The 20,771-nt window shown below is 42.8% G+C and overlaps 1 protein-coding gene across 3 annotated transcripts in view; it reads right to left on the bottom strand.

Annotated features, from left to right (window-relative positions):
• The window catches only part of LOC139333347 (FH1/FH2 domain-containing protein 3-like), an 85,329-nt gene extending 69,253 nt beyond the window's left edge, over window positions 1-16,076 (bottom strand). For 2 of the 3 annotated variants that reach the window (XM_070965660.1, XM_070965662.1), the window contains exons 1-3: window positions 15,539-16,048; window positions 9,010-9,116; window positions 1,864-1,928 (exon numbers count right to left, since the gene is read on the bottom strand). In XM_070965660.1, the coding sequence (XP_070821761.1) occupies window positions 1,864-1,928; window positions 9,010-9,116; window positions 15,539-15,703 (337 nt within the window). In that variant the 5' untranslated portion in view covers window positions 15,704-16,048. Of the gene's footprint in view, window positions 1-1,863; window positions 1,929-9,009; window positions 9,117-15,538 lie in introns of all 3 variants that reach the window. The other variant, XM_070965663.1, reaches the window with a different exon arrangement.
• Window positions 16,077-20,771: the final 4,695 nt, after the last annotated feature.

Genomic DNA, 20,771 nt, shown 5'->3' with positions numbered 1-20,771 from the left:
ATTTATTTTTGTAAAAGAGTGCAGCTTTTTTTCATTGCATCCCTCATTATAGAAAGACAAAAGAGTGTGCAAACAAAAAAAAAATCACCGACAGTAAAGGGGCTCCTCTCTGGGGACATGCTGGTCTTTATGAAGTGACAGCAGGGCAACGCTCAATCCCTTAATACAGAGCAAGTGCACGGCCTAAAGAATACCATGCCATTTGTCTCTGGAAGACTAACGAATTATCTCCTGTGCGGAGCAGGAAAATCACCCAGTAATTCTGCACTTGTGGGGTACGAGGTAAGCCCTCCAGTCAGATAAAATTAGGCTCAAATGTCTGGACAAGTTACAGTAACAGTGACCACCTCACCTAGAGGAAATAAATCAGCTAGCCATGCAGGCAGTCACTGAGGGAGGCTAGAGAAGGGCAACAGGTGGCTGTCAACTTAGAGAGAAAGAGGGTCATCATCCACTTAGAGAAGAGCAGCACGTCTGTCTGCCACTCCCCAGGCTGCACTAAGCTAAGCCACGCACCAGCAGGAGGAGAGAACACGGTAAAGCCAGTTCAGCGCAGAGTGTGGACAAGGCAAAGCCAAATATTCACAAGTTAGCCATGTTCAGCATGTGACCTGTGACATCAGCCAAAGACTGGAAATGTCTTCTATCCAGTGTTATAAAATCATTATTCACAATTGGAATTTAGCAATGTTTGAAAAGCCTGCCTGTACAACATTTACTGTTATCAGTTACATTACATTACTTACAGTGTCAAGAGTATCAAAGAGAAATCCTCTTTGTAATCGACGTGCAAACTAGGCCCCATCAAGAACAAGCTGTATGTCTCATTTCTCTCGTGTCTCACCAATAGTTTAATGAGCTGTCATGACAGAGCGCTGAGTAAAAAAAAATCCACCGAAGAGTCCAAATCTTTGCGTTACACCTCATGCATCAGCAGGTAGAATAATAACCAGAGAGGACTATCAGAGATAGTTCTCAGATTATAGTGACCTCACTTGAATGAAAAATATCTGGGCCTTTGGTTTACTTCTACTGCATTAGAGGAAAAAAAAAGACCAAATTCTGACAATTTACAGCCTAATAGCTTTTCCAGACATTGGGTTATTTTTACACGTGAAGCCTGCAGAGGAGGCACCCTGTGTGAGAATGTGTGCTTCTCCACGTTCTGCTACTGACGACCACAGCGCTCTTTGCTAACAGACCCTACAAGTCACTGGCAAATTACTTTACAAGGGCTTGTGTATTCATTTCTGATGCGCATTAAACACGGTAGCAAAACAATTAACACCTATTTATCAGTCACATCTTGCCAGAAAGATGCGGAAAAAGTAAGCCTCTAACAGGGATTCAAGCCAAAATCTACACTGTAGTTAGTAAAAGTTCAGGCAGTTAACATCCTCAGTTTAATCAAAAGCCAAACTCAGATAAGAACATCGCGTGAGTGTGTGTGAGTGTGTGTGTGTTTCCACGCATGCCACGTGCATGCATGTTTGCATATGTTTTCACTCAGCTCTTTGTGCTAGTTCCCTCACATTACTCAAAGACACCAGGAGGCCCAATAAAACAAAGTGACAGAACACAGTAACTCCAAAAACATAAAATGTTCTCCGTCTCTGCTCCGCGCCAGCGCTCTGTTTTTCACAGCGCTGTTGAAATGCTATTAATTCTCGCTCAAATTAAGATTCTAGGCTGTTTCCCAAAACTGCCACCGTGCAAGTTCAACGCGGACCTCAATAAAATAATCCACTGGTAATAGATGTGATTAAAGCTCATACCTCACCGGTGATATAGACCGAGGAAGACAAATTGACCATGATGAAGTGAGACGTGACAGTTTAGATTACAGGACAGAATATTACCCACCGATGCAGGCATGAACTCTGACGGAGAGCTGCGTTCGAAGAATAATGCTGTGTTTCTTGCCTCTCCTGTGAAGAAAAAAAAGGAGAAAAAGAGAAATGTTACTTGGACATTAAGCCATGCATGGTTATTTAAATGTGTGTGTGTATACCACCACACACACACGTACACACACTTGTATCAAGATAAAGAAACAGAGTGTCTGTCTGAATCTAGGGCAGCCATCAATATGCCAGGGGCAGGCAGGCAAGTGCTGACAAGAAAATACAGCTGAGGAGCTCCTGTGCAAAGCTGCAAAATGATCTTCCAGCTAAATTCTTTTCCAACAAATGATACCATTCAGTCTCATCCAAACCCTTCAATATGTGCAGTTTGAACACAGCAGGGAACAGGTCATGGACCAGAATGGGGGGGGAAGGTCTCCAAAGGTAAAAATGAGGGATGGGAGCAGCTCAGAGGTCACCTCCGCCCCCTGTGTTAATGGAGATATGCCAAGACCTGATCACCATCCTGTCAGCTGCTTACAATGTCTGAATGACAGTCCTAAACAAAGACAACAACAATGCCATCCCATTCTATTCAAACGTGAAAGTGAATGTGAGAGCGGTGTAGTTTGTAGTTAGACACAAGATCATTTGGCTACTTGGAAGCCTACTCTCTTATTATATATACACAGAGACTGATGTCAAATTTGCCTTTTTAAAGGATGAGACATTATTCTGTGTTTTTCTTCTTCTAGTCTTAACAAATCCCATTAAAAGACCCGAATCAACAATGTGTTGGGTCCCTACCCTGTCTGTAGCAGTCAGCCACAAGCTCAATCATTACTGAAAATGTAAACCTTTAAAGGCTCACCAATTTCCTTGAACAGGTGGCCGCTGCAGATTTTACTCCTGTTAAAGTCTAACAGGATTAAATGGTGAATTTCTAGAGAACAGTTTGCAGCCATTCACAGTAACAATAATACATGCAATAATGAAGTCACTGGGTATTTATGTCAGTAGGAAAGTGTGTGTGGGGATGCAACAGTGAAGCTCAGTTCAATTCAATTCAATATACCTTTATTAGTCCCGCAAGGGGAAATTCAAAATGATTCCAGTGATGTGTTTTTAATCATTTTTGGACAATAATGGATATCTATGGCAGAAATAAAGTATATCTGACTTCCGCTGCACAGTCAATACTTGTTGGTGGAGTTGTTGACGAGTGGGACGAGTGAATATTATCAGCCTTATCCTTTCAGTGGGTTCCAGCCAGGCATAATCAATCATTTCTGCCAGTTTTTGCCTCCCAAATGTAAACAAACCTGTAACAATATAAGAAAAAAAAAGATTCATCCCTGAGATACAACCCTGATTCCCAAAAAGTTGGGACGCTCCAGAACGCAATAATTTGAAAACAAACTGTGTTTACTGATTCTATGAAGTGTTCCTTAGCTCATGTAGTAACATCCTTTATACAATCATGTGTTCACGAAGTGGTGGACCTCGCGCCATCCTTGCTTGTGAATGACTGAGCCTTTCCAGGATGCCCCTTTCATACCCAGTCATGATATCACCTGATATCACCTGTTACCAATGAACCTGTTTACCTGTGGTTTACCTGTGGCTCCAGGTGTTTTTGGAGCATTCCACAACTTTCCCAGTCTTAAGTTGCTCCTGACCCAACTTGTTTGAAAGTTGTTGCTACATCAAATCCAGAACAAGCATATATTTACAAAAATCAATGAAACTGATGAGGTAAAATCAGTATATTGTCTTTTTACTGTTTTCAGTTGAGTAAATGTCAAAAAGGTTTAGCAAATTATCACATTCTGTTTCAGTTGTGTCCCAACTTTTTTGGACTCGGGTCCAGTTGCTGCGTTGTCTCAATTAATCTGACAGAGAAAACATTTTCACGTTTTGAATTCTGGTGGTGGGGGCCACTCTCTTTGGATCACAGATTGTGTCTTTAACCTCCCGACTGGCTGAGAAGCATACAAACCAACCAAGCAGACACAACTGTAGACAAGAGCACAGCAGGTAGAGTTGCTCAACAACCCCCCTCCTAATTCGGCTCTCTGACAAATGGGCTTTTATGCCGCCTGCACAAAGGCTGTGTGACTGTTCAGACTGGCGCAGTGCCAGCCACAGACTGTCGCTGTTAGTGACAGTCAGGCAGCAGTGGGTCTGACAGAGAGAGAAAAAGTCCATCAGAACAGAAGGCAGTTCATACTGCCGCCTCACCATCCGACCAATGAGCAGCATCACTGCTCCACACATCCATACAGACAGACATACTGACATCTTTCCTGCCCCAACCAGTCAGATGGAGACTGCACTGACATGCACTCAAGCAGATTACATGGCAGGGGAAGTCTGAATATGCTCACTGTTTATTAAATTTAATATCCAGCAGCAAGCAGAGGCGACACAGGAGCAACATCTGTCAACATGGACCTTAACTGGTGAGATGAGATGGCAAACAGGAACTTAATCCTCTACGTTGCTGTTGAGGCAAATGGGTAACCAGAGCCGTTTTGTCACGAACGTCTGCTTTCTCTCTGCTTGGCTGCAACAGTATCCCTGTGCTTAACCAAGACCTGAGGCTACATAGGCCAACGTGCTCATTATCAAATTAAACAAACGTGCATGGAACATAAGTGAGGTTTTCAGACCCCCCTTCAACAATAAAACATGAAAATCGGACACTCCCACAGATAATGCTGCAGGCCTGTGAAGGAAGGAGCCCAAAGCTCCAGAGATAATCAGAAGTATAAAGAATGTGAGCCAAATAACAAATTGGCTACATGTTGGGTTATAATACCTTGTGAATTCCCTGGTCCCCTTTTGGTCTAGTGTTCATGTGTGCCAGGATGTTCTGGTTTCTTGCACTGGTGGTACTGTATAATCAACTCAGCCAAGCTCCTATTAAATCTGATTCATCATGTACAACATCATCTCAGCTTCTGAAATACCTTTGCTGCTCTCATTTGAACGACCGTGACTATTTCAAATAATCTCATGAAATGAATAAACTTCCCCAAAACAATTACTCCTTACTTAGGTTTTATTTCCTGACCATTACCCAAGGCAACTGGTCATAATTAGATGGGTTTTATAGAAGATGAATGGAAACATATGGCCATTTGATTCATTCTGTACATGAAGAGAAGCAGTACGCTATAAATCTTTAAGCCTGATATTCATCATCATCATCACTTTGCCCATCGAACGTTACAAAATGGAATGCAGCTGCGGACACATAACAGCTATACCTGCCAATTAGATACCCCGCCTCATTTTCTTCTCTATTCGTCTCCATTACCCCGTCGTTGCTCTGTTGTACAGCGCCCTCATAAAGCTCGGTCTTAATCCTAATACCCTGAGCAGCAGCAACTGGACAAGTGGATGCCTGCCAGCTCCATGCTCTCTGGCTTTATCTAGGGGAGCATTATTGGCACTGTTTATAAAACAGCACAAAATGCGTACCCACGGAAAGTGAGCACACACACTTGGGCTACAGTAAAGGTAGTGCTTCTCCTCGAAGGCCAATTAATGCCAGACCAGAAGGCCCCACAGAGATCGACTGACTCAGCACTTCTTGGTGAACACCCCTGCTCTTTGCATTGGTGGCTACAAAGAGACCTGCAGAGGATGAGGGATAAGGAGGCTGGAGAATCAGCCCAGGAGACTACACACACACACACACACACACACACACACACACACACACAGAACAATCACCAAGCTGTTCTATTCTATTCTGTTAATAATACCCATAAACCCATAAACTGCTCTGCATGCAGAGGGGACAACTGGTGTTTTATTTCTCTCCTTGAAGTTCAAGCCGGAGCGTGTTTGACAACTCCTCTGGTTCTTTTCAAATGTGCATTTTCTCCTCAAATGAAAATCTCGTGTGCTTGCGAGCGTCTGCGAAACAATGTCCAAGTCGGTCAGAAAAAAATGAAAATAATGAAAGCGGAGCTGTCCTGAGAGAAATGAAAGGATATGATGAGAAACTCTGAATAGCTGAGGCCTACAGTGCAAGAAGAGTTGGATTTTGAAATGCCTGACTTCTAACTGGTTGTCGAACACATCAGAAACGCTCAATAAAAGCAGAAAAGGCATATTCAGCACAACAATTGTTAGCTTTCAGATGTGCTTTATATGCACCAGGGCAGTGAAATGCTAAAACCTGTCTTCTTCTGTGCTGTTCTTCTCAGCTACACATTTCACATGCTGAATCCATTATGGCGTCAATAACACCACTTCATGTTATCTTCTAAAGACAAGCCAGGGAATATATCCTCAAGGACTTATAACTTTACTAATCACCTGCCAATCAATGTCATATATTTGAGCAAAAAAACAACAAGCCCAACACGGAACTCCACTCAATACAACATTTTTCCAACATCAAACCCAAGTTCCCCTGAAACACTGCAACAGGCTCGCTCTCTTCAATCCATGTAATCCACAAAAATACTCAAGGGCTATAAATGTCTGTAAGCACATGTCAGGACATCTGATCCTAACTACGTCCACCATACTCCATCTCAGCCCCAGGGCTACAAATGCAGGAAATTGTGTGTATGGGGTCAATCAATCTATCATAGCTACAAACCTAAATGACACACTGACTACCTAAAACTGTGCAGATATGTTTCAGCACATGTCTGGGCTATATGGTCACTTTATAACTTGAAGTGAGACTGTATTAGGGATGGGACAGGGGATTTATGAGTCACAATCTCCTATAGCTGAGTTTCAAAGACGGTGTGGAAGTGATTATGGCCCTTAAGCTCCCATGACATGGATATCTCCTGGCTCTGCAGCGCTCTGTCAGAGGATCATACTTTAATCTGTTTGTAAAGACACTAGGTATGACACAGGCGCCTCAGGAATGTAACCTGTCATTAATATCAATTACAGATGGATTCGATGGCCAACGATCAGTAGGTTCTGGAACTCAGGAAGCGTATGATATGGTCCGATTTTCTTCCCAAAGGTAGGCGGGCTGGGCTTAAAGGAAAAATAATGACAGCACAATTTGGTTTTCAGCTGGAGTTCGTGCAGCGCTGTTACCTTCACATCGACTTGTAAACTTCCAAAGGGAAAAAATAAAAAATAAAACAACACCTGAGAAATACTCACGTTCCTTTCTGTAGGTGAAAAGATCTAGAGTTGGAGACTGCTGTTGACAGATCTTATGCAGTAAAAGGAGGGGGAAAACAAAAATAATATGGAACAAGTAAAGGTGAAATGCCTCGTCAGACCTTTTATTAGCTCAATAATCATCAAATCAACGACGCCGAGCAGTGGGGGATGTAATCACGGGCACATCAGCACCATAAAAAGCCAGGGAGCAGAACTGCCCTACTTTTCCAAAATAATTGGCTAACCACCTTCACCCCCAGCCTCCTCAGACAACACTGTGTGGGTTTAATGACACACATCCATACCAGCCTGTGCCAGCTGGCACTGCATGGGCGCTGGCAGCCTCGGCCTTTGACGAGAGAAGAAGTGGACCACTTTAACCTCACAGCTCTCAATAGCCTCCCATAAGCTCCTAGCAATTTCAGAGGGAACTGGAAAAGGACAGCCATCTCAGCGTCCAGTAGAAACACCAAGCCAGAGAGCAGCTTATGAATTCCAAGTTAGACAAATAAATCCATACATGTTTGTGGTCCAGCCGACCAGGAACTCCCGTGCCAGCCTTTGGTTTGTGATCATCTAAAGTGGGCGGCATATGAGCGATATATCAACATACTCCACAGTACATGAGAAAACATATGGAGTCAATAAAGTAACTGGCCAAAGACCGTGGATGAAACAGAAATGAAACTAACACAATTTTAAACCTCTTCTTCATCCAGGTCTAAAGTTATGTTAAGACAGAACCTCCCTGAACTACATATTACAGGAAAACTACGCAGCTAGATTAGAAGCTGACGGCTGAATGGTGGTGGGTGTACAATTGTTGTTTGGCCACTTCTAATGAGGGCACTGAGGTAACATTCAACAGAGATGAGGGTGATTACTCCTGAGACGTGTCTACACCTCATAAGTGGTTTAGATGACATCACTGCTGCCACTCAGCCAGGTATTTTAAGGGACATGAATGGATGAATGCCATGGAAACTCTGAGACATTTAGTCTGTTACTAAAAATGGTACTAATACCACCACAGAACTGATAAAATAAATCAACTACACTTGCTTGCTAACTTTCATACCATATGACAAATATGATTTAGCAACGCTTTCCACTAATTCATCAGCGAACAAAATGACATCCTGAGCTAATGAGAGATCTAGTGGCTGGTTCACAGAGGAATTAGTGAAGCTAATAATACTGATATTCTATTTAAACTCCTTTTTCCTCCAGAATACCAAAGTGCTGAAAGACTTCTGAAACTGAGAGTCCCTCAGGTGGGGTAAAGCCCGTCCCCTCAGCTCTCTGACAGACCCAACCACCTCCTGAGAGCAGCTTTTGAGCAGGGGAGCTCAATCAGCTGAGGCCCGGAAAAGGGATTATTTCCCTAATTCATCCTGGACTGACATGGGTATCATTATGATTCAAATCACTCTAATAGAATCAAATTAGGCAAGCAGGATATTAATACGTATCCCTGTGCCCAAAGATTTAAATACAGTATCTTTTCCCTCTTATCTTGCCTAAATTTTTACATGGACCTCTCTGGAAAAACAGTAATCACATTATACTGATTATATCTGACTGCTGAAGCAGAGACGTGTGTGTTTTTAAAAGTCAGATTGTTGTAATCAAAAAGTCAGTGACTCTTGAATGGTATATTTTTATTTCTGGTTCATAACAGCTAATTTGACCACAACAACATCAATAATCTATTCCTGGGCAATCAAAACCTGGCAAGTAACGTACATTATTAACCTGCTAGGAAGTGCCAGTCCCCCCTGTGTTTTCAATCTGAGCTGCTCTGGCACTACTCCCAGCGGCACCTTTTGAAGTGCAAAGAATATACGACCACCTTTTTATAGAGGTACCTATATGCATTTCAGTTTTCAACTCTGGAGCAGTAACGCAGAATGTTTTTCATTTCAGCACATTGTGCAATTGCTTGCTTTCGAAGTTTGGTGATAGTGAAGGAAAAGCTAAGAGGGGGAGAGAGAGCTGATCGTTATCTTACCCTCCTTCCTCCTGAAATCCCTCCAGCTCATCTCTCTGCTCTGCCAGGGTGGACTCCAAGTCCAGGTAGCTTCCATTATGGGACAGCTGAAGGGCACAGTCGTCGGGCTGGACGGGAAGGAGACACAAACATTGATTTGTCATCAAGCCTCTGAAGATCATGCAATTTTCTCTTTACACATGTAAAGAATGCCAAACATTAGGTAAGCAGATGTTTATGTTGAGCTGACGCTGGGAGCCAAAGGCCTGCTGCACCGAACACTGCTCCAATCTGATCAGATCAGAGCCCACATATCAGATGAACAAGGTAAAAGCAGGCTGATTTGCAGACATCCAGTTATAACCATGACCATGAAAGATATCAAAACTAGGCATAGTCACCCTTTCCAAAGCAGTGAGGGAGTTACCCAGGAGCTGAATATTTTTGAAAATGGCTGAGCTCTTGAACTTGCAGCAACAATGCTGTTTGTTGTGTGAGAAGGAAAAGGATTTTATTATCAGTTGAGGTCGTATGCAAAACATGACTTTGTTGTAATGGGTCAGTTCACAAATGTATGGGGTACGTCTAGTCTGCAGCGTCCCACAGAAAGTTATTTTATCAGCTCCTGTCAGCGCTCTGCAACGACAAGCAGGGCAAGGTTGAGAGAAGTCATGCAGATTCGGAGCAGCTTGGCAGTCTGGTGCCTCTTATCTCACTGCTCTCCCTGTCTGATAAACCATCATCACACAAGATGATGTTGCAGAGGGGGCATGATTTGTCTGGTCTTGAATGGCTGTCATCAGCTCACTGTGGTCAAGGAGGTGAGGAATGAGAGTGTCTGTTCACTTGTCTGGGTGACCTCCAAATTGGAGATATTAACCTATTTATATTCAGAGCCTGTCAGCTCCACAGGACAGCAGCTCCAACAGCGAAGCAGACGACAGGAAAGCAAATACCAATGCAGGAGGGCAAACATAAGGTTTATGTGGAGACGGTGACACTGCTCTACTCCACCAACAGTGAGGGTGTCTGAAAAAACAACATACTGAAGAGCCCACAGATACACAGAACTCAGTACATTTGTTTCTCTTGTCAGTCCATATTAAAGGCTCTGTTAAGTCCACAACGCTATCAGGCACCTGCATTTTTTTCCTCTCTTAAAGGAAGAGAAATGCATGTAAACATGTATGTAACATGCAAAGCCATGTGTTTTTTAAATCAGACCCGTTATTGCAAGATCTGATGCAGATCAATTCCCTCCCACATATGACAGTAACTTAATTGAACATGAAGGAAAAAGGCTGGGAAAGACATTATGGCTGTGACGGCTTTGATCTGTTGGGCCACTCTGTTTGTATTACTGCACTACAGCACTCAAGGACTGTGTCATATTTGAGAGCTGAAACAAAACATGTGGTTGGTTAGGATAACTCTCGCTCTTTCTCCGGCTCTCTCTCTCTGACTCTGAGCCGTCTTGTTTGCTTTCCAAGCATGGTGAAACAAGAGATTATTGATAATATTATAGTTGTAGAGATTATAGGGCTGAACATCTTCATTTCGAGAGGATAGAAGAGATGAGGCAAAGCAGAAGAAGGCCAACACAGTAAACGTACGGCTAAAACGTTAATCGCTCAGGAAATCCCGGCGTTTCTCACATAAGACATCGGTGACGATCTTACACGAAGGCAGACTGAGACAGGGAGAAGTGGAGACGGGTACAAGACAAACAAACGAAACTATGCTGTACACAAGCAGAGGGGAGAAACTGCAGGACAGTTTCTGGACGGACAGGAAATCCAGGAATAAAGGTCAGTGTTTGGCCTGCTATTTTTGTGCCTATGGACTGACATGCATTTAAAAATGATGGGTGTGACAGTAACATGAAATGCAGCATACAGGAGAAGACACACTAAGTCGTACATGCCGCCAGTGGCTGGACCCTGTGATGTACTGAACCAAACCAAGGACAAGTTGGGATTTTACTGAATGTCTGTTTTTACCCACCAGGGGTCTCCCTAATGTCTAAATCACAAAATATCACCATCACACGTCCACAGTGGTTTTCTTCAGGTCTTAAATGTTAATGGATTCATTTGTCTATCAGATAATGTATTGTTCACTTGCTTGTTGTTGGCTGTTTCCATTTGGTCATATCTTTGGTGTTAATCAGTACTAGCTGTGAGATGTTGCGCCTGCCAGCGGTCTTTTGTCATCTCACTCATCTGGAACCATTTACACTTAAAAAAACACTGGAGTTTTCTAGTGGCCATTCTTTAGTTTAGTTCTGTTTATTCCAAATACAATGATGTTCATGCTTACAAGGAGAATAATTTGTTAATCGAAAAGCTGTCCTGAACTGGGTACAAATGCTGTCCCTTAAAAAAAAAACAAAGAAAATCTGAATCTTATTATTATAGTTCAGTGCCTTATTCTAGTTTTTTTTCCCTCTTTTTACATTTGTAGTTCTTTAAATTCTACTTTAAGTCCTGTTGAAGTTCTTGGATTGGATAAAAGGGCAAAATAAAATTGTTTGTTCTCTTTCAGCTTTACGCTCTGTATCACAACCTGAAATAGACAAAACATTGGGCTGAATTTGCAGCAGTAACCAGTAATTAGCTAACTGTGGGACAGAGAAATGCATTTCCCCACACAAGGTTTTGACTCGCAGACCATAAGTGAAAAAGCAGAAAAGTCAAAGTGAGCGACTCAAGTCTGGCATTAATCAGTCCCCATCTCTGTGTCCATCTACTCATCCATGTACCCACGCATCCATAACAGAGTCACTTGAGGTTCTCATTATATAATCAACCTGGATTACTGACCACAGGTCTTGCCGTGTTTAACCATGCCCGGTTGATGCCCATAAATGGCCCTTAATCCAGGAACACTGCTACCAGATTATCAACAGCAGAGGCTTCTTTAGCTGTCCCCCGCCCAGGACTTGAACCTACGGTGGCCCTGCAATGGCCAAGTCCAGAGAGGGAACCACAAGCGCTCTGCTCACACTGAGGTCTGGCCTCTCCCTTCAACCACCATACTGTGGTCCACTGACCAGGGAGGCAGTTAAGGCAGAGGGGACTAAAAATAAACACCATGCAATTTCCAATTAAAAACTGCTACCTCACTCCAAATGTCTTTGTATTCCACAGGGGAACGACATCTGGAATGAAATAGCATATATATTGTGTGTAAGTTGTATGCTAACCCTGCGAGAGCCAACCTTACGCGTTTCTTGTCTTAAAACTTCACCAAACTCTGAATCAAACAAGAGGAATTACAGTAAGCCACTTAAAAAGCTCACAGTTTGTTTGATAAAGGTGAGGATGGTATTTGTGGTTTCTCTCCGAAGGCGAGTGATTTAAAACACATTAAAACGCACTTGATGGATGAAAGAGGAACCACAACAGTAATCTCACATTTCTGCCGAGCATGCAGAGGATGGGTCTGTCCACAGATGCTGCATTCTTCCGAAAGGAGCCCTCTGCTGATACAAGCTTTCAAAATGCACAGGCCGGCGAAACCTCAGCTCTGCATAACAATGTGAAAAGAATTCAAAGGAGCTTTGACAGGCATGAAGGAGGAACCTGTACTTTACAGCATTTAACATAACTTCTCATTATGGGACTCTGTAATTTCTTTGGGGAAAAAAAAATTCAGGAAAACAACCGGCCCAAAAATTGGAATTGGTAAAGTGAGAGTCCATTCTCCAAGACTTAGCCACATTTTCCCTCCCTTGAATTCTGCTTTGCAATCTGATGCCAGGCCTCAAGGCCACCAGGCCACAAGCTACAAAACACTGACAGAGAAGAGAGCATGGGAAGGACTATTGATCTGTTGATTTGTGCTGACATCACGGGCAGATTTGGAAAAACCCCAACAGTTTCTGAACGACAATCTGTCATCTGACAAGATGCATTCATCATCAAAATCAAACGGCTGACTCGGGTATTGACCAGCAACACTCTCCATCCACAGAACACAAAAGCTGGTTTATAGAGATACTACAGGTATATATGGTATGGATTACCAATCAGCCTTCAGGATGTTCACTTCTACTGCGATAACACTACATTGCGCACTGCATCAGGATACATGGTGGCATGGCTTTTTCCAACTTCAAAGTGTGTCTGCTGTCCTGACAAAGCTGCTGTTGCTACACAACGAGTATTTTTTGTTTGAATCCTTGTTGCTATAAAATATAAACCCTGCACATAATGGCTTTTGATGTTCAAACCTCACAAAACAGTTACTTCCGAGGTCTCACTCTGTACAAGTGTCATCCCACGTCCAACCCAATCCAACACACACATTTAAACAACGGGCGCGCACACACGTACGGTGTTGAGACTGCGGGCTGAAACTGACAGGAACAGCCCAGAGACAGCATATGCTAGCTGTTTTGACTCCCTCGGCACCATGTGTTTGCAGGATGCTATTTATACCAGACTGACCTGCACCATAGAGACGGAGCTCAAAGACAACAGGTTTGTTGTCTAAGGTATTTGCAGGGTCAAACCAAAGTCACTTCTTCAACATTTTGAGGGTGTGAATCAGAGAACTCAACCTCAAATGTGGTGAGTCGTGTTGAAATTCTTGGATCGGATAAAAGGGCAAAATAAAATTGTTTGTTCTCTTTCAGCTTTACGCTCTGTATCACAGCCTGAAATAGACAAAACATTGGGCATGTTCTCCCCGTGTTCACCTGGGGTATTCTCCTTAAAATACCCCCACCTGACCAGTGGTGACGAAAGAGATTGGATGGCAGCCCACCGCTCCTGGTCTGCCCAGAGGAAGGTGACCAGGATGGGATAAAGGTGGAGGACAAATTTCACCCAAAATATGCATGTATGTAGTTGTTGTGTGAATAATAAAGGGGGATTGTCCCTCCGATTCTTCTACTTCTTTGTCATCTACCTGTTAGTTTTCATGAGGAGCACAAGGGCTGCTCCTTTGAGTGGCTTCTAACCACCAATGCAAATCTCACAAACCAGGCACTGCAGAGTCTACCACTGCGACTCCTTCTCTGTCTAGCTTGCGGTCCGGCCGGCCTGCTGCTAAACTGAGACCAGTCGACGGCGCAGGGTACATCAGCTCTTTTGTTTGTGTTTTTAATTCTGCTCGCTTCCCTCTCCCTCTCTCAAACAGGGGAAAGCGTTCCCATCCCATCCTGCTGGTCAGACCGAGTGGGCTGCAGAATGAGAGCCAGGCTTGCGGTGATCCGCAGCATCCTGAGGCTTCCGTGACTTATCTTAGCAGCTCTACTCAAACAAGATGGAGTACAACTGATCTGACAGAATGAAGAAAGACCCTAATTAACTTTATATTTATGCGACTTCCCAACCAGACTGAGATGAATGCCGAATAAAAGACTTGACTTCAGATGCAATGGCCCCTGTGTTTGAATGTAAAGGTCAGGAGATGAGGCCTTTTGAAAGTGTGTTTGGATGCACATCGTCTCATCAGCATACAGGCAGAAATATACATGATATAAAAGAAAAATGATTACAGAAGTAGATAATGGGATTCAGGTTTACAATATTTGTCACTGGCTTTCTTCACGAAACTTAAAACAGGGCAATTACGCCATACCAAATCGGACCATTTAGTTATTTTGAGCTGCTTAAATCTGGCTGTGCAGTTGTGGATTTTGGGAAGGCCAACTTCTGCAACCAAAACAATGTGTACTGTTTCACCTCCACAAATAGTTCAGGAATGACTGAAGACCAACGTGACGCTGCTGACCAAACACAACAATACGGAGGTACAGCAAAAATGCAAAAGAATAAGAAGAGCTCTGTTTAGATACACGTGGATCCAGAAGTGGGGTTGAGATCAGTTGCAAATTCGAATCCCCAGATTTGGGACGATCCGGGTCAACAACTGACCAACTGGGCATTTGACCTCACCAACAATTGTACAAGTGGTTTCCTTCACAGACTCCAAGCCTGCCCATTCATAACACCACGCATGCAAAGCAGGCTCTGTTTCCATGAAGGACTTTTTTCCAGCTCCTTTATAGTTAAAACAAGATGAGCCCGACTGAAAGTTGAGGGAAGGTTAAATTTTCAAGAAAAGCCAATCAGTATCAATACACAGAGTTTACCACCATTGTATTTCCTTCTTTTTGTTCCCTTTCTCTTAAAAACTCTCCCCAAGACTAAACAAAGAATATTAAGAGAAGCAGGTTAAACTGAAGGAAATTATTGTTGTGGTTGAAGTAAACATTAACAGCCTCCCCACAACCCAAATAATGGGTGTCTACTCCCCTCCACTACCACTTAAAGCCACCAAATATCCCACAATGTCACATCATAAACTTCTCTGACTGACACTGTGCCTGAAATAACTGATTGAATGCATGTTTGTCTCCATCAGCATCACAGATCAGCTTCAAGTCACTGGCACAATCAATGGTCCATTAGGTTTGTTTGGTAGTAACCCCATCAACATGCTCTAGGTAATCATTAATTTAGCATTTTTTAGCTGTTAACTTTTCACTGAGCTCATTTAAAGAAAGGTGATCAAGAGCTTAGAAAGTATCCTACATTACCTTCTGTGGAGCTTTCAGCTGCCTGTGGACTCCAGCAATCTGATTGATCAGAGGAATGTCTTCTCTGAAAGTGTACAGAGGTGGTCTGGTGGGCTCGGGGAAATTGGTGCTGTTAAATGGATCAGTATCATCTAAGAACTGTACCCTGCATACAAACGTAGCCATGATGTATCCATGCAAGGCGATTTGAGATGATGAAAAGAGCGGATGCGGCAACGCAGCCTCTGACAGACGGGCAGCCCCCCGGGCAGCGAACTACCGGCAGGTCCTCTGCAGTAGCAAAATCCTGCACCCTCTGTTATCCTTGGACCTTCTCCATTCCCTTCACGCAGCGCAGATGACTCAGGACAGTGCACCCAACAGTCCAGAAGTAAAGATCCAGGGTGCCTCGTTGAGAGATACAGCCAGTCAGAGCGGTGTGCAACTGAGCGGGGCGGCGGTATCCAAGGGCATTGCGGGCGTTTGAGGTGCTGAGGCACACTGCGGACGGGACTGCTACACTTGGCGCCTGGTCTGTGGGAGCGATGCGAAGCAGATCCCTCCTCAAGCACCAACTCTGCCAGGGGACGCAGCGGCCAGACCTCAGTCGGCAGACACAGCTCATATTACAATTGCAATGGCGGCCTCCTGTGGCGAATATGAGAAGTGCACGAAATTCTGCACCGGTACAATAAAATGGAGAGTAAAACCCACTTGATAGTGATTATGAGGATGAAAACAAACAAAACAAACAAAAAAAGGCAAGGCATAAAACCACACTATAAAATATTATATTCAAGGTAAAAATGGAGTAGAATAAGGATAAAAATCTGAAGAAGTCTATTAAAACAAAGCTGTAAAAGAACTCGTCTCTGATTTCTGAGGTCCTCCTTCTCTACAGACACTGACTCACAGGGCTTGATTACACAGAAATTCATGTACATCATCAAAAATGATGTAATATTAAACTACCATATAATGTATTTTTCCCAATTACATTCCACTATTTTGTCTAATTTTGAATCTACCCAGATGGAAGTGCTGAGGATGAAGATGCACTTTCTGTCCCAGAAGTGATGCAGCGGTTGCCTGGACACTCATACAGCTCCTACTTCAGGAACTTTTAAGATCGGTCCGCTTCAACCACACGATTTGTTATCCACTCGTTAGCATGTGCACACACTCCATGACTTTTCCCACTGCACACTGTGTGAATTACTGTGAATTTAAGGAGAATATGGCAACAGCAATCAAATGTGGTGCAGGCTTTTACAGGATCTAAAAATGTCTTAAAGGGTAGTTGCATTACCTAAACTGTTGTTAGTGTAAAGTTACAGCATAAAATAATTCATAACGTTGACCACTTCTGTTGTGCAGCGTTAAAACTTAATACTACATTTACACGTTTGTGTCCTCTTGATGTTAGAGTATTTTTAACAGTCAGAATTTCTCTTTTTCCATTGATTCCTAATTACCAACACAACCCTGAGATCCAGATGAATCTGATGCTTCATGAGATGATTAATGGGTGAGGAAACATGAAAAAAATAAAGTCCTGCTACACAAGTTTGTATTTATTTTTGGAGTTTTCCATGGTCTTTGCTATTTTTGGGAAAAATTGGATTTCATTTTTTTGGTGTCAAACGGTAATTTTAAGGAGACTAAGGCAAAGTTGCAGTTAGTTGTATTTTATTGATTGATCATCTTAATCTGCCAAGTAAGCAGTAGCTCTGTCAGATAAACATAGTGATTTAAAAAGTACAGTATGCCCCTCTGAAATATAATGCAGCACATAGTAGCATAAAATCCAAATACTGAGGTACCTCTAGTGGTGGAAAGTAACTAAGTACATTTACTCAATTATTGCACTTAAGAGTGAAACCTGACCAATTTCCACCCGGCTGAATGTCAGCTAGCAGCGAATACACAATACATAGAACTCCTCAACCCTTACTCAAAGTACATTTTAAATGAACTTTGCAGACTTTTTTCAGTAATACTTAATGAAACAGCAAGAACGTAACAATACCTCAAATTCCCTGTACTTTTTTCTACCACAGCGCTCATACTGTATAGATCAAGTTGCTCAATGAATGTGGTCTGTGGAAAACAGTGTGCAGGGACATGGGACGAGGTAACAGCTGCATAACTTTCCCGTGATGCAAACAATTGAATAGAAAGAGCAAAACATATCAGTGTTACAGTACAAGTGTGAAGATGCAATTTAATAGGCAATATTATTTTGTAAATTCACAGGAACTGAAAACTCTTGACTGCTTTGGATTCTACTGCAAAAAGAAGTACAATTGTATAAAAGCTTAAGAGAAAATTACCATACTCATTTATAACTTCTGTTAACATTTTCCTTATGAGTTTAAGGTATCAATCACTAGTTTCAAGTATGATGTTCATTTTGTAAATAATGGTATCATTTAGAGTTAAATAGCAAGGTATGCTGGTGATCATGTTTGGTTTCTCATAATGACAAAAATTGTTTATGAAAAGGAGTTCATTGTCTCATAATGATGAGCCACAGAGGTGATAATCATGAGAAAACATACTAGAACTTTTATTTGGTGAATGCATTACATGCAGCCTTACCACACCTAATGTATACTTTCTGTTATTACACATTCAGGCGCTTCATCGGTATCAATCCCAAAGAGGAACAAAGGCGGTGTTGATGTGGATGTCCGTATGAAAAAACCTCATGGACTCTGAGTGGGGCTTTAGGCCGCAACACATCTCCACACCGGCCCTCACTTTTTGTGTTATTTCAAGGTAACAAGTCTCAGTATTAAGGTCTGTTAAGTTCAGAAAAGTTCACTCCAGTTGTCTCTTTTCTTCAGTTCCAGGCTTGTTCTTTCACTTTCTATTGCACATGGTCAGAACTCATGAAAGATGTAAACTGAAGGCAGGGTGTACTAAGTATGATATGCAAGGTGTATACAAATTGTTGAGAGTCTGTTTCGTGTGGATTGTATTTCACAATAATGGTATTATTTGAAGTGCACTGGCTACTGAACGTAATAAACGTAATGTGATATAGGCATCTCTTGTCATAGCTCGAGAATAAAAGAGTGAATTCGAGGTACATGGATGAGGACATGCAGACTGAGAACTTGTTCAACGAGGAGAATGTTGTTTTTAGTTGTTGTATTATTATTATGTATTATTATTGAATGCAAAAACATGTCATACGTGTTAGTTGGACGCTTGGTGTCGAGGTTCGTACAGCAGATATCGAAGATGGCCCTGTTGTCCATCATGAAGGTGCAGTCAGAGTACTCCAGGGTGGCGTGGGTGGGTAAGGATGGAGTTGTAGGGCTCCACCACAGCAGTGGACACCTATGGAGCTGGGCAGATGGGAAACCCCAGCTTGGACTTCTTGCTGTATTCCCCAGACTGACACTCCATTTGCAGGGAGGTGAAACCAGAGTCGGTACTACCTCCAAGGCTGTGGAAAATCAGGAAGGCCAGTGCACTGATCAGCCTGAGGACAGAGAGGGAGAGCACTTTGGCCTGAGCCTGGACATTTACGGCTTTACTCCAGAGGAGTGGGCTGTAGGCAGGTGGGCAGGAAGTGGAGAGTCAGCAGGAAGACAGAGAGGAGAGAGGAGGGAGGATGAGAAAGGCTTCTACTCTTATGGACACCAGGAGTTCAGACGGGAGTTTGATCCGCCTAAAGGGGTGAACCCTGAAGACATCACTGCTACCTGGCTCCAGACGAGAAGCTCCATATCCAATTAAACTAAAATAACCTGTGAATATTTCAAGACGCTCAGTCTTACAGATGCCAGACACTTCAGGATTAGGATTCAGTCTTAATGTTACTTCTCTAGTAGGGAGGCTGAAGCTGAAAGTTTACACACTTTAGCATTTTTAATTAAGCTAATGCATTAGAACATGTGTAGAGATTTTAAGTTGAGTGACAACAATCACTACCGATACTGCAGTAACTTCATCATGTCAGCACAGAGGTTTCATTGCCCTCCTGTGGTGAAAACAGTGTCTGTTTCTTCACATTTGGAGTCAAGTAATGACTGCTGCATGAAAACATTGCTGTTAACAACTAACATGAGGCAATTTGAAATGAGCACAGTAAAAGGCACAGAGGTTAGGAAGAACAACATGCATGGGTGATTTGTAATGGTTCAAATATGTAGGGAGCATAAAACAGCATCAGTAAAATCACTGCCTGTGCAGTGCACAGGCAGTGATTTATGTGTGTGTGATTTATATGTGCACAGTGTGCACACATACCTGCTATGCAGGTCGATTACAGTGTCCATGCTGCCCTCTGGTGCCAGAGACAGAGCCAGAGTGCCTTTCTCATACTTCATGTCTATGTAGAGACAGCCAAAGCCTGGCCGGAGCACCACCTGAGGAACACAGAGAGTGTTGCATGGGCTCATTTAACCGTAAATAAACTTTGAAGATGTAACTTTACTGATTCACTGATTCATAGATCAGTGCTCTCTCCTTTGTTCTTTGCATTTATGTCTTTCAGAGCATTTATGTCTTTCAGAGCACATCTCTTTCAGATGGGTCCAACTTTCACCTTCACCGCTCCAGGTTCAGAGAGATTGGTCCCTTGTATGTTGAAAGGAAGCAGATCCCTGCTGAACACTTCCCTGAGCAGTCAAAACAAATCCAACCTTTGACCTCTCGCCCCCACCACAGAGGTCAGACTCAGACCTCAGGACCTCAAAAAATCTTTCCAGCACATCCTGCTTGTCATCAGGGTAGCACAGCACAAGCACAAGCTGGGTCTGTGCGGCAATAGCCATTGTCTCATCTGCCTGGATTGACAGAAAATCGCTGTTCTGGGTGTCGCTACACTGGCTCAACAAAATAACGCCCACGATTCTTACTGATGTCTTCTGTAATTTAATTTGCTCCTCTCTCTTGTCAGCAGACACCATGAAAACTACAAGAAAATAAAACATAAAAAGTCAAAAAAAACATCTGTCGGTTATCTCAAAATCTATGAAACTAGTGTCCATTGATGAACATGTCAACACAAGTGAAATATAATGAAACCAGATAATTACTCACATATCACGTTGACCGGGGGGGAATATCAGTAAACTCACAAAAATATAAGAAATTAAAGATAATTACCGTGTGCTCCTCTTGAACCATGTGCAGAATAAAGTTATTGCTGAGCTCTCTGCAGACATGCCCTCCTTCCACACCCACGCGGGCCTTTTGGCTTTTTCCCACAACACCACAGTTCTGGTCATGTGACCCA

Source organism: Chaetodon trifascialis, chromosome 7, assembly GCF_039877785.1.
Source record: "Chaetodon trifascialis isolate fChaTrf1 chromosome 7, fChaTrf1.hap1, whole genome shotgun sequence".
Lineage (NCBI taxonomy): Eukaryota > Metazoa > Chordata > Actinopteri > Chaetodontiformes > Chaetodontidae > Chaetodon > Chaetodon trifascialis.
Note: the sequence above shows the minus strand (reverse complement) of the source record. Positions and strands in the feature narration are given on the sequence as shown.